Raw genomic sequence first — 15,084 nt, 5'->3', positions numbered from 1 at the left:
GACTCATTTAGGTTGGAAAAGACCCTTAAGATCATCAAGTCCAACTGTTAACCCAGCACTGTCAAGGCCACCACTAAACCATGTCCCTAAATTCCACATCTACCCATCTTTTAAATACCTCCAGGGATGGTGACTCCACCACTTCCCTGGGCAGCCTGTTCCAACGCTTGACAGCACTTCTGGTGAGAAAATGTTTCCTAATACCCAATCTAAACCTTCCCTGGCACAACTTGATGCCATTGCCTCTTGTCCTGTCGCTCGCTACTTGGGGGAAGAGATCGAACCCCACCTCACCACAACGTCTTTTCACGTAGTTGTAGGGAGCGATAAGATTCCTGCCTTGAGCCTCCTTTTCTCCAGGCTACCCCCCCCCACCCCCCCACCCCCAGTTCCCTCAGCCACTCCTTGTAAGACTTTTTTCTCTAGACCTTTATAGAAAGGTCCTAAATCCCCAGCTGGATCAGGATATACACCAGCGTATCACATTGAGCTCAGTGACACGAGAAACAGAGGAAATAATTTGCAGGTAGAAAGCTGGAAAGATTCCCTGCCCTGAGCGATTGACAATGACGGGTGAAGTCAGTAGAATTTCTGCCACGTGATGTGTCTGGAATACTTCTCTCTTCAAAACTACCTTACTAACATTTACTATAAAACTTTCATACCTGCACTCACCTACAGATTGCTATGATTCTTTTATTTTACTTTAAATGACAGCAGGGCTGGAAGCAAAATACTTGCCCTATATTTATTCTTTCATGCAAAGTCAGAAGAATCAAATCAGATTTTTCCAGCTACCTTCAAAGATTGAAGCTTCAGATACAAAGCACAGGCTATGCAGTAACATCAGAAAGCTAGCTGCTGGCCAGCCAGACCCTGACACACAGAAACCCTACAAATTCTAAGTAAAAGTACTAAAATTGTAGATGGTTCCTTGTTGATCTCCTTGGGACCTGATAAGAGATAAGACTGAAAGCTGTCCTGTGTCTGAGGAGCTTGCAGACCTCTCTCCTGGTGGATACCATGTGATGAGCTCAGGCTGCAGGTTGTGCTTACCACGGGATTACAGCATCTCATCTTGTCTCGTGTTCTCATGAAATTTACAGAGAACGCTTTCAGTATGATTGACTTCAAAAGCGATTAGGGAGAAAGCTGATGGCCTGACTGCCCATTTGCTTCACTTCCACGTATAACCAGGCTAGAAATCCATCCAGCCCACCCACCCCATCACTCCCATCTACCCACATTTTGCAGATACAAGAATTACTAGAAATGGGATGGACTATATCCGCTGTCTCTGCTGCTCAATTCCGAAGACAGAAATATGGTAAAGCTGAAATCTGCTTATGCACAACACAGCAGAGTGAAAACAGCTTTTCTCCAGATGCAACTCAGTATTGCTCACTCCTGAAACACTCATTTTTCAGTGCTAGAGAAGTACTGACTTTCTGTGACTCTTCAATGTTTTGGCATGACCGAACTCTTACTTTCTTTCTCTTTTGAACCCTTGCACACTACATAGGTTAGTGTCAATCTCCTCCTCCTTAAGAGAGCACTACAATTCTCTTAGCATTTTGCAGACAAGAAACACCGCAAGGAATTTACCTAGATAAATTAGAGGAAAAGCAGAAATTACTGACATTGTAGCCTATGCTTTAAGTTTCAACAAGAAACCCCTTTTACATTCTGTAGTGGAAAACATAACTGTCATGCATCCCTCAGGCTGAAAAGATTCATCTTTTTTCCTTACTGCTGTTTGTCTGAGCAAAGTGGGGATGAGATCCTAGCAGACTAGCAGCCAGCAAGCCTATCTTTAGCGCATGTATATCCCCTTAAAAATACTTTTCAGACGTATTTATCCAAGGAAACCCCTGTACCATTTCTCCTGTGTCATAACCATGAAATCTGCTGCTATATATGACCACTGGATGGGGCAGAGCCCCGGGACAGAGGTTCTGGGTGGCTGGGGAGGGAGCCTGGAGGCACTGCTGCCGTAAGGGCAGAGGTACCCTGCACAAGGGGACACACACCCCCAGCCCAGGTGGTGCAGGGATGCAGACCACACTTTAGACCGTAAATCTGAGCTAGGTATGTTTTTAATAATTTTCCATCCAAAGCTGTGAGTAGGAGAGAGGAAGAATAGTATCTAGTCATGAAAGCAGGGGACCAAGTCTCAGCCCTCCTTGGTTCTGCTACAGCTTCTATTCCTTATTTTAGCCAGAAACCTAAAGAAAACTTACAGCTGAGAAAACAAGCAAATAGGATGTTTGTGGTTCTGGATTAATTGGTGTGGTTTTGATTGGCTTTTTTTTTTTTTTTTTTTTTTTTTTCATTTACATAGGCATCTGTTTTTTTAAGTAATGCATCGTTTACTGTGGTGCCGGTCACCCACCACCACCCCCCGGTTCCCAGCCAAGCTGGGGTCCTCTGGCTCTGTCAAAGGCTGCACGGCTCCCATATGTCAGCTCAGTTCATCCCATCTCCAGGTTAAAGTCCTCAACAGCCCTTACACACACGCACTGACCTCGCTGTGATTTGAATCAAGGTATCTAACACCACCTCTTTGAGACAACAGGGGTGTAAGTCCTGGGAGGTTTAATTTAGTTTGCAAAGCCTTCACCGCTGGTGATGACATGAGGTGGAAAAAGAACAGCCTGACTGTCTTGGGACCCAGTATGTTCCTGACATTACTTACCAACTAACAAATGCTATACGGAAATCACTTGTACTGAGCACGCATCCCCAAACACACCTTCCCCACTCAGCTTTAAGGTATGGTCATTCAGCAGCTGACTCTACTCAGCTACAAAATGCAGATAATAACCTCTTTGGGGAGCATTACTTAAGCCAAGAAAGTAACATTTGAAGTGTTTTGAGATCTCTGGCTGGAAACTCCCACAGAAAGTAAGACCAGCCACACAGTGTTTACAGCTACAAGCTCAGTTTTGTGCAGATTTAAACTGGTAGAGAAGCAGCTCTGTCAGTAGTTTATTCTTTTGTAAAACTCAGTCCACATTAAGACTGGAGCCCAGAAGTTACTTGACTCCCCTCACTAAGCCCAGGGCAGTGAAAAAAAAATGCTTTCAAGGACTTTTATGAGAGACAACATGAAGTTATCAGAGATGGAAATTGAGTAGGACAACTGGATTAAGAATTCTAGGAGGAGTGTTGCAGGGTCTCTGGATGACTGGATATAGTCACAACCTTGACTTTCTTCTCTCTTCAAGGCAAAAAACCTTTCTTATCACAAGTTCAGAACTGACTGAACATTGTCACAATGACAGATGAAGAAATGTCTACTTATGCCTGAGAGATTCACTGCTCAATCACAGACCCTCAGCTGAAGGGACTGCTGCAAAATGGCTGCACACTGTAAAACGAAGAAAAGTTAACAAAGGGTGCCTAACGTCAGGGAAAATGAAAATCAAGGCCAGTACTCCAAAACAATAGATTACCTCTCATGCGTGATACGACAGAAATACATTTTTGCTGGAGGCAATGGTAAGACGAAGAGGTAGCCTTGGGACCAGCCACTACCACCATTTTCTTCTTCTACTGGTCTTCTACAAGAGGCTACTTCAGAACTTAATTTCTTTGGCATCCATGTATTTTTAATATTGAGAGCAGTTTTCTGTGGCCTGGCCTGAAGGTCCTGCACACAGAACGCATTCATCTGTATGAATGAAGCCACTAAACAACCATCTTGCAATGTCATGTTCTTAGTAGTCCTATTTTTCCCATAGCATTTCCCAGGGGTGCTGACGTGCTTCACCAGTCTGCTGGACGTGCTGAGACAAACAAGTAGATTTAAGACCTTACATGATGACAAATGCACAAAAGTGCACACAGATGCACGTACACTCAAGCACACATGGAAAAAGCTCATCTTTGGGTCAGGGTGTGTAACTGCACACACTTTTTTCATGTACATTTTTGTGGGAATGTTTTAAAACTCAAGGATGGAAAATTTGACCACTTTCTGTTGCCCACCGTATTACTGCTATGATCTCAGCTCTAGCCTGAATTTGTACTAGTTATGCTCCTTGCTCTGAAATCGACAGGCTCTTTGGGGACATCAGCTATCTTCTTTTCATCAAGCATTTGTTAGCTGGTAAAGCTGAAACTCCCTTTGTGGTTTCCAGTCTAGACTTTAATCTGCACTAGGTTTATCAGCTGGGCTTTTTTGGTGTCATCTTTATGAAACAGGGCTAAAATATTCTCCATTTATTTTGCACTTGCTTTCCAACAGGCATTTTTAAATTATTTACTTAAGTAAACCTATTTTATACCGGTAACATTACATTAAAAAAAAATAATCTGGTTTAGCTTTCATGGGAAAATCTAGCCTCCAACTAGAGGCTCAAGAGTAAAGCTTTAATTTGACACTTATATATGAATTCATGAGAACTGGTTGCTCCTGAGTGATAACCTAGCTCCACTGGCATGTATTGGTACAGCATCTTTGACAGAGAAGGCACCTTATGATTTACAAATGTGGTTGTGGTGACCCTTCTTACTGTCCATCTCTGAATCTGCCTATTTTATTAACTACAGAAGTCACACATAGCTGAGAGAGTGCTGGGGAGGACCCCGGCCCTCTGAGTGACAGAACCACTTCTCCCAAGACAGTGTGATCTCCGTCTCCATATAGGAACTTCCTACACAAAGCCACACATGATTATCAGAAGCTCATTTTATGGCTTGAATGAGCAAAAAAATAATTATTTTCGTAATAATAAAAACAAGCCTTAATTTTTGCTACTTTTTAAAAAACATAAAAAGCAATGTGTTTTTCCACAAAAAGCTATACTTCTTGGAAACACTGCAGCTGTACCAAGAGCTGCATAGACCACTTTTGGCTAGCTGTTGGATCAGCAATTTGTACTGCACAGAACAGAGAGCTGCGGCAGCGCTGGGCACTTGGAAGTTGAGCATACAGCAGCACTGCCATGTACCTGAAAGAGTTTTTTTATTAATAGGGAGTTTTGCAGCATGAAGGAACTGAATAAAGTGCTGTCAGACTGTCTCCAAATGCTTTGCAGATACCGTATTGCCTGGCCATTCACCCTTGGCACACACAACTTCGTTAACATGCAACTGTACAATGTATTTATTTATTTATTTAAAATAATAAATAAATGGAAGGAATAATAAAGGAATGCATCTGGGATATGGAAAAATCTAGCACTGCTCTGTCTGCCTGCCTGTCTGTCTGCTTTATGCACAATTTAATAAAGAAAAAGAAAATTATTTTAATGAAAGTCTGCTAAATGCCAATCAATTCAGCATTACTAAACCCATGTTTAGAACAACACAGGAAATCACGGTGCAGTTACTATAATCTAATTACAGCAGAATTCCCTTGGAAAAGAATATGACCTATGAACTTCTTTCATTCCAATCGGTGTTTTTGAAACTCTAGGTGAGCTAGTGGGGTACTTGGATGGTTCTAAATTTTAATTTTTTTAAAAAAAATATGGATGTTAGAAGAAGCCTAACAAATACATGGCTGTGATTAGATTCTATTAAAAAAACAACAGAGAGTGCCTTTTTGAACCCAAGATACAAACTCACAGTCAAAACCAAACACACACAGAGACACAAACCGCAAACCCCCAAAAGGTATATTCAAATAATGAAAACCAGGAAATTACAGATTAATTTTCCATTTAGTAAATTACCCCACAGAAGAACTCATACCTCTTAAGCTGCATTTTATGTCTCTCTCTTATGCAGAAAAACAATCTGCCATCAGGAAATTCCTGTGTGTTTAATTTGATTGTATTTGGAAAAATACAATTTATTCTTAGAAAAATAAGCACCATATAAGGTCAGATCAGAGCACAGCATGGAGAATGCCTCATGAGTCTTATGCTTTCAGATTTCTACATGCATTTAAAACGCTGGATCTCAAGGTCTTGAAACAAGCTACTGAAACAGCAGTGGTAGTTTCCCACACTGCTTCACTGACCTCCACGTTTGAGACTGGCAAAGTCCAACATAAATACTAGTAATCTGGTTAGGATCTAAAACTGCAGCCCTCACGCTGGGATTTTCCACATTTGCAGACACTAAACAGAAAGGAGTGCAAGATGACAAAACCTCATTTCTCAGAAGTCTGTACTTCCAGAAAAAACCATAACAGATGATAACGCTGCTAAACCAGGATTAGCAAACTTGAATTGACTTCAGGAAGCTGAAGGCTATTTCTGCACGCAGAGCAATTCAAACAGGTATCTTCCCAGAGATCCTTCTTTTTGAAAAAGTAACTATGACACTGGTATCCCAGTTTTTGCAGGGTAGCTTACAGCAGCTAGGCATCTATACCACTCCAAAAAGCAACCTGGGTGCCAGCCCCCTCCACCTTAGGGAATTTGAACCTCCAGCTCATTATCAGTGTGTCCTAATCACCAAAGCTTTCTGGAACACGAGCTGGAGATGAAGCTGGAAGGGAATTTGCCACTTCTGTCGATTCCAGATTACTGTGCAATTAGCAGCAAAAACCACACGCAGCAGCAACACCTGCGTTAACACTGAGCTGCCAGTCTGCCTGAGGAGCTGCTCCGGGACCTAAACATTAAGTCTGTATTTCTGCAGTCATAAATTACGTAGGATTGAAGTGGGCTCAATTTGCCTGAAAACTGCTGTCTGTATCTCAGTTTTTAACAGCAACTGAGAAGGCAATGGAAGCGCTTTGTGAGTGGAAAAGCTCCCGGTCAGAAATGCCCCCTTACCTTTAGCCACTGTTCTGCCTGCTCTTTGCTCTGCACTGCCAGAACCAGGGCATCTGCTCCTTGGTGTGAGATTTTCAGCTCATGCTTCTTCTTTTTGCTGTCTTTGGGAATGTATGTGATACTGCAGTCATTCAGGAGCAGTTCCATCTGGGGCTGCTGGTCCTTGGAACTTTTGTAACACTAAATAAATGCAAAGAAAGTTCAAAAGTTAGATATCACTTTTCTGAACCTTGGGGGAAAGCTGTTATTATATGGAAACACTGTTTTTTAATTTTTAATGCTTTTCACACGTCCCTTTACCTCATACCACAGAGTTCAGCCAATGCCAACTTTGCATTTCTCCTTCTCATCCTCTCTGTAAAAGCAGAATTACTTCCAGACTGACATTGACAGACTTCTTCTATTGCAGGACAGGTACAACATACAGAAAGCATTAAGCTTCTCTATGTTATCCTTATGACTCAACCTTGACCTTGATCAGGTAGGAAGAGGGAGATATAGGGTATCTGTTCACAGAATAAACTTGTACAGTTAACGACTTTAAAGCCCAGATGTTTACCCTGCCCTCCATCAACAGCCCAGCACACCAAGGCAAATCTACATCAGTGCCTACACACTGCAGCTGCAGGGGCAGTGGCATGTGCCTCGCTCAGCTGTTCTTTTTCTTCAATATTGCCACAGTGTGGAAAAAGGGCAAAGCCCCACTTTTTCAGCTAATACAGTTTAATAGTCATTGCACGAAGCTGCATAAATCTCCATGTTAGTTTACTTTGTAAGCTCCTGACTAAAACTATATGACTTACATATATGTATATGACGAAGTTTTTTTCTCTCATTAGTAAATGCTGTCAATTAACAGCCATTTCATGCTGGATCACTGGTGACCTGCTCTAAGTTTGAATTGGTGATCTAAAGGTGAAGGGTTCCATGTTGCATCACTTGTCCTATAAGACCCTAACCCTATACCCACCTTCCAACACACCAGGAGAGCTGAGGTTCCTAAAGCTGTCATAGTGCCAGACTACAGAACGTTTAACTGTGTATATGAACATCCAGTTATTTTATATACTTATGTAAATTGGGCTTTCACTCTTACAAATAAGCACGAAGGCTAAGAAGGTATCTGATTATAAAGAGGTATCTGATAATAAAGAATGTATCTGATAATAAACATATGAACATCCAGTTATTTTATATACTTATGTAAATTGGGCTTTCACTCTTACAAATAAGCACGAAGGCTAAGAAGGTATCTGATTATAAAGAGGTATCTGATAATAAAGAATGTATCTGATAATAAAGAAGACTAATTAATATATGCATACATAGAGCATAAATGAGAACAGTAAAAAGCACAAACATTTGCATGTCTGTAGCAGTGTTCATGTCATGATGCAACTGTCAGGAAGACAGTAGCTGTTAAAAGTATGTTATAAACACTGTAATTTAGGCTGAGTAAATACAGCCACTCTAAACCAGCCTCTGCAGATCACTCATAATCTTCATTCCCTCTCCAAAGTCCATTAACTCAAAGTTTCCCTAGCTTGGTCACAGATTTTAAGTTTGTAACATTAAAAAAATATTGTTTTCAAGCTATGAAATCTTGAAAACATACAAGACTAGTCACTTGAAGCAGCAATAAGCAGCATAGAATTCCCTTTATATTAATTTAAATATTTTAATTACAAACATCACTAAAACTGAAGTATCTATATATTAAAGACTAAGCAAAAACAATTCCCTACAAAAACTGATTTCTAATGTCTAATTCTAGTTAAAATATTTTGGTTTTATGATGACAGCTGCATTTATAACACAAGCAATTACTAATCCCTAAGAACATATATTTGTTTTACTTGCATATCTCATAAGTTAAATGTCTAAGTCCTCCTTCAAACAATAAACCAATCTTGTGTAACTTGGTCATTAGACTCCTATTGTGATTTTTATTTTTTTAATCCCCATTACAGAATTACTGAAAAACAGTCCCTATAAGGAAATTAAAACCTTTTCAGACCACACATGTGGCTAAAGGAAATGAAAATAGAAAAAATAACATATTTCTACACAAAACAACAAACATAATTGTAGAAGAAATATTGTGCGACTTCAGAGAAAAATCTGACTCTTTCCCTCTTTCTGTCTTTTTCTTCAAGCTATTATCAGACAGTCCTGAAATTTGGTATGATCCTGATATATGATGCTAAAAATGTGGGCTAAGGATAATGGCATTATATCAAAATATATAATAAAAACTGAATCAGGATTAACATTCTAGTCAACATTTAAACAGAGGAGGATACAAAAATTAAATCCTCAGTAACCACTAAAAACTGGCAAATTCATTCAAGCTGTATTTTCAGAAACCTCTACTTCATACCCTGCTATTCTCTATACTGCCATAAGCAAAAATATACTTGGGAAGTGAACACACCTAAGCTACATTGTGCCAGTGTAGAATGCTGAGGTTCTACAGAAAATGTTCTATCACTTGTTAATCAGCTTTTAACATTTGTGATACTGCAGTAATTATTAGTTACATAATTAGTAACAACTGTTGGAAGAACCAGACAGGAAGGTAGGGAGTGCTTAAGACCCCAACATATTTAGTACTGTAAGTATTAGTTCACTTATAATGACACAGAAATAAGTGTTCCCCTCTATTAGGCTCTCTTTTGAGAAAATAAAAATATATCAATCACCAGATAATTATAATTTACTAACTTCTGCAAACTTTTTCTGGTGCCTCCAATCAGAAAGAAACATAACAGATTTGCTTAAGGAACAAATACATCCACTTGTTTCTTTCCTTTCTATAATGCAGCTGTGCATCATGTGAATACTGCATCTGTAATTACCGCAGAACAGATGGCAAAGGTTTAGTTTAAAGTGTATACATTACCACGGCATATGCTGCCAAGTGAATTCTCAGCCTAACAAGGGACTTTTCTCTCCAGCGGTCTGATCCAACAGTTCATATACAAAGCTCCCTATGAGTTTTTTTGTCCGCAGGGAATGAAAGATTGGATTTACAGTTTCAGCAAATTTTTTTCCAAATTAAATATGTTAGAAGATAACAGGCCAGGCTTTCTTTCCAGTGTCAGGGAACTGCCTGGGTTTAAGTTTAAGTGCAATAAAAATCAAAGTTCCAAGTGGCTAAAGGATACACTTATAATTTCAGTGCTTCTCTGCTTCTTGGGTAAATCATGACCAAACTCTTTGGTAAGGCCCCTGTTTGCAGAACATACTCCAAAACCCAGATTCTTGTAAAAAATAAGTACCTCATTTAAAAGGTACAAAGAAAATATAGCTAGATAAAAATAAAAATTACCAGTAGTTTGTTTTCTTTGATAACACACAGTAGTTTGGTCCATTGCCCAAATCGTTTCTTTCTAAGGAGGAAGGCACAGATTTTGGCATCCTTCACCAGATCCATAGAGGCCTCCTCAGAAGGCCACTGATGTCTCATTTTCTTCCCCTTTCCATCCTCCTCCTCTTCATCGTAGGATTCGTAAGAGCTGCTCATAGCATCTGAGTCATAATCTTTAAGAAAAGCATGAAAATGTCAAATTAAAACATTTAGCCGTGAAGCATACTGAAATAATGGAAAATATCAACAGGGTACATTTTAAGTTAAGGCTTTTGAAAGTCAGCCACGAACAAATTACTGTCTCAGTGCTTAGAAGTATCAATACATTAAGTTAATTGAATAAGATGCTGCTCCGTTATGAAACTTTATAGAAGACCCATACTGACACCATGGGGATTTTAATTGAAAGAATAAGCTGGCAATACATAGCTAGAATTTTAGGTAGTGTTTTATTAACTTCAAAATACTATTTGGTAGATTCCTTCGTCTTTTGTAATTCTTTTACACAGAAACATCTTCATCTTGCCCTACCACATAACACAAAATGTAGGCTCAGAAATGTCAGTATTAGTACAGCATGTTAAGAAACAAACACCAAATATGATGAAGGTCACAAAAGTACATTACAGGGCATTATCTACCTATCATAACACTTCATATAATTCTAAAATACAGCACCTGCACTGATACAATTAACGCTGAATAGACACTGCTGTTCCTTGAACTCTAGACTCTGCTGGAGTCGAAGGCTTTCTGCCAAAATAAGTTTTGTTATGTGCTTTGCCTAAAATCCTTAATCCTGCTCCCAGTTTGGTGATGGAATGGCATGATTCCTTTTTAATTAAACAGTCTTTGCTCAGGCTTTTCATTTTCAGCGATGCAGTCAGCTCTAGCAGTTCCCTCAACTACAAACTCAATTTGCCATTTTCACAGAACCCTCTCTTCCACCATCCATACTAATTTATTTCTTTGTGTGGGTATGTAGATAGAAAGCCCTTCAGATAATAACACCTGAAGGCATGACGGCTATCCACTGGCACATGCACCCGTGGAGGAAAATTGCTTGGAATATTTTTAACAGCTGAAATTTCATCTAAACATTTCAAGTAGACTTTGATATATTTTTAGGCCAGAAGTTGGAAGAAAATCTCTCATTTGCTTTAGCTGGGTATTTAGGACACTGTTGGGAGGTAGGAAGGAGACCTGGGACAAATGGGAAGAGGACAAGAGAGTGGATTGCTGGAAAGCTCATTCTACATCAGCTCCTCCCTACGTGCATGGCCAGGATGGGATATAGCCAGACCTCACATCTCCCGAACAAGACTAGATATTCCAATCCAATTTGTGGTTTCACAAAAGCGTACAAAACAGTGTATCTTCATCACAAAGTGAAATGAAAATAAAATTTGAAGGTCTGGAAACTTTCTTTTTTTTTTTTTATTAAATTGAATTGCCATCTTCTGTCAATTCCATGGCGCATTTGGTTTAGGGCAGCTCCACGTGGGCAACTGGTAAAAGCCTCAGATGATTGTCAATGGGAAAACACTACACTTTTTCACTTGCATTATAAAAATCAAGAGAAAGATGGAAAATTTTGTTAGATGTTTAAGCTGACAGACTGGGAAACATTAATTTCAGAGTATTTATTTTTGCGTATTTGTTTAAAAGAATGTGTATGATTTAGTAGAACTTGCCACTTCATCTCTTCTTTCTTCCTCCCCATGAAGCAGGAAAACGTCCTGAAGAAAAGCCTGTCAAAACCAGAACCAAACCAAAACCTTCTCCCCGCTCCCCCAACCTCCTTTTGGAGTGGCTATCCACAAACTTCACACAGAAACACCAAGAAATGCTTGAGAGCTCATGGACCAGTCTCAAGCACACAGCAGCATGCCAGTCTGTTCAAAGCCAATGATTCATGTGGTGTCATGAAGATGTAAGGTCTAGTCATTAAATTAGTGTCTTCAAGAAGGCCTTCTCCCAGAGACACAGGCTAAGGGACAAGCTGCCATAACCTAAAGTTGCTGTCTCTCCGAGAACTTAATTTAACTCCTCCTTTTCCTTTTCCAAAGAGAAATATTTAGATGCCCATAACCTCCTCAGCCCTTTCCTGAATTTAGTACTGATCCTTGTTGCAGCTGTGCCACACTGTCACAATGTTCACCTTGACGTTTGCTCCCTTTCTATGAGACTATTTTACCTCATTTGTGATTTTCTTCTAGTCTTGGCAATAACAGTATTCTGAAACTTTTTTTTTTTTTTTTTAAGGTAAGAAGCAGAAGTCACTACTCATATCTTGAGATATGGAAATACTACTCTGTTTGATTTTTTTTTGTTTGTTTGTTTTCTGTTTAATTACTCATAAGATATTTGGTCCAAAACTGCAGGAGTGTCTGGGGGCTAATTTTCATCAGATCAGCTGGAAATGTGACTGTACAGGAGGGACACTCCCCAATATAGCCTTCCCAAGAGAGTGGCACTGGGTCATTTTTCTACACCCTGAGTAAACGCTGGAGAAGGGATGTTTGCATGACAAAGACTTTTCTATCAGAGGTTGGTCTATCAAATATGCCTTCCCCATCTGCATTTTTAAGTGCATCAATCAAAAGGATGCGAAAACTGAATCTGTTTTAACATGCTGGTTTTCCTTCTTCTTTAGGACATGGTTTAGCCTTTTCATATTGCAGAAAAGAAGGTTTCACCTTGGATAAATTTACCAGTCATCTATTTGCCATATATCAAAAAGTTGTTTTGCTACTTACCATGAACCCCATGGAATAATCTCGCCTTCTTTTCAGCAAAATTAATGGGTTAGATCATTGTTTTTTTCCTCACAACATTGAATCTTATAATTTTTTTTCTTACAGCATGTTTTACCCATTTCAAAAAGATTAATTGTAGGATGTCCTGATTCAGACTTCAAAGTAGAGATTGAAATTCTGTATATTAAATATCCTACAGGTACTTCCTATGTGGCTCACGTGCAGTCCAAGTGCAGATTTCGTGTTAGCCATCAATTGTATGATCAGCAGGGGGACTCGGCTGGCACAGCAGTTGCAGGTTCATCCGAATATCTGTTTACAGGAGGCTGAAAGCCAACAGGAGCTGCTGAGGTTCCCACCCTCTAACGGGATCTCTGGGGACCTGCTGCCATATCCTGCCCATTAACTGTTACTCATGTTTCTTCTCTTTCTGGTTTGTGGGACTCTTGGCCAGAAGAAGAGTTTGCTGTGTGACTCACACCACGAAGGATGACCACCTTGGAGCACTCCTATCATACTGGCTGAGACTCTGTGGCTCTTTGCCACACCTCACCTCTACTCTTTGTTTCTCCAGACTGCTGCACCATACCCAAAACAAGGCTTTTGGGCTCTGAGACACAAACCAGCACGTTTAGAAAAAGTGAAAAATGCCTTTCCAAAACCAAGTGGCTTTATTCAGCCTATTAAAGCCTGAGACTCTGGATGCACTGATACAACACTCCAATGCTGTTAATCTCCTTTTTTTTTTTTTTTTTTATCTTCTGCATTTTCTGATTGCTCTACCTTCTTTTGACACTGCCTTTTCACCCTTCATCAAAATTTTCCACTGTTAAGGGGTGAAAATCACATTACTTGTAACAGCATATTCCAAAGATTAATCCGTAATAATTTAGGCACATTGTGCCGATCAGGAGCTTTTAATAAAGAGAGAGTTATCAGACAAGGCATATACAGCCTTGTTTTCATCTACCTGCAAGTGTTTGTTTGCAGATTACAGGGATCTGGGGAAGTGACGGATATTTCATTTTCATGGACTATATTTTGCAATTTTCTCCAGTTCCTGTTTGCCTTTACAGGTAGCACACATGGTATGTAAGCCTCCTTGCTACTGACATTACAAAAATATCCATAGGCATATAGCCCAACAGTTGTTTAGCAGTTTATTCTTGCTTCTTTTAGTGCTTCTTAAGGTCTTCTCTATCTCAAACAGGCAAAACAGCTAACGCTACATCTTTGGTTAATACACTGCTTCGGTGGCTTGTTTTAATTATCACACAACCGGATTTAGTGGAAGTTTTGCTTGAGTGGAAATATATTACTAATGGCACAGCGAATTTAAAAGTAATTTAATTACCAATGAAGAGTGGAATACTTTTAACACAAATTAAAAGGGATGATAAGGAGTTCAGGACCTAAGGAAATATAGCAAAATCACAGCAAGTGAGATGGTAAGTTACACTAATGGAGCTTTAAATGCCTGGATATCGGTACTTAAATTATGGAATTTAATCAACTTTTAAGGCTGACATCCTAAATATTTTTATGGATTTGGATGGCTAAGTACAATAAGAAATCAGTTTCATATTTTGTCTGTTTTTTCCCCTAGATGATCCTTTAGTAGTGCTATTAATATTTGTACTATTAATATTTTTCTGCCCAACCATGGCTGCTGTTTAATGACAAAACACAAATCAGCAGTTCACTGGATTACAGGGTGTAGCAGGACCACCCTGCAGCATTTCAAGGGAGGAGATGAACAGAGGAGTGATGCTGCTGCTCTGCCAAGACTGTACTTTCCTTCACTTGCTCTAAAGTATATTAAATTCTTTCTTACTTTTAATTTCTTAGGTAAATTCTGAGCTGCCAGATAACCTCAGTTTGTGCAACATACAAACAAATAATGTTCTAAGGTGAGCCTTATGTATGTTTTAAGAACAGAGATATTAATTTGTTCTGGTTCAAATAATAAAAATGGGTATAAAATGGGGAAGACATGCCTTTAATCTTTGGGCCACAGAAATAATGACGAGTGACATATCAGCCATACACAAGTAATAAATTACTCCAGCCAACAAAAAAGCAGAAAAAAAGAAAAACTTTGCACTTTTTTGGTACATAATGTCCTGTTTACTGTCTCCGTGTAAATGCTCAAAGCAGTCATTTCAGTGTTTTGGCAGTGTGCTCTCAGCACAGCTCCTCTTAAGTGCACATGTCTTTGGGT

At 39.5% G+C, this 15,084-nt stretch overlaps 1 protein-coding gene across 3 annotated transcripts in view; it reads right to left on the bottom strand.

The window, feature by feature from the left end:
• Positions 1–15,084, bottom strand: part of AFAP1 (actin filament associated protein 1) — a 121,804-nt gene that overhangs the window by 33,366 nt on the left and 73,354 nt on the right. For all 3 annotated transcript variants that reach the window (XM_040593390.1, XM_040593384.1, XM_040593399.1), the window contains exons 5-6: positions 10,066–10,277; positions 6,735–6,914 (exon numbers count right to left, since the gene is read on the bottom strand). In XM_040593390.1, the coding sequence (XP_040449324.1) occupies positions 6,735–6,914; positions 10,066–10,277 (392 nt within the window). The remainder of the gene's footprint in view (positions 1–6,734; positions 6,915–10,065; positions 10,278–15,084) is intronic.

This window comes from Falco naumanni, chromosome 1 (assembly GCF_017639655.2).
Source record: "Falco naumanni isolate bFalNau1 chromosome 1, bFalNau1.pat, whole genome shotgun sequence".
Lineage (NCBI taxonomy): Eukaryota > Metazoa > Chordata > Aves > Falconiformes > Falconidae > Falco > Falco naumanni.
Note: the sequence above shows the minus strand (reverse complement) of the source record. Positions and strands in the feature narration are given on the sequence as shown.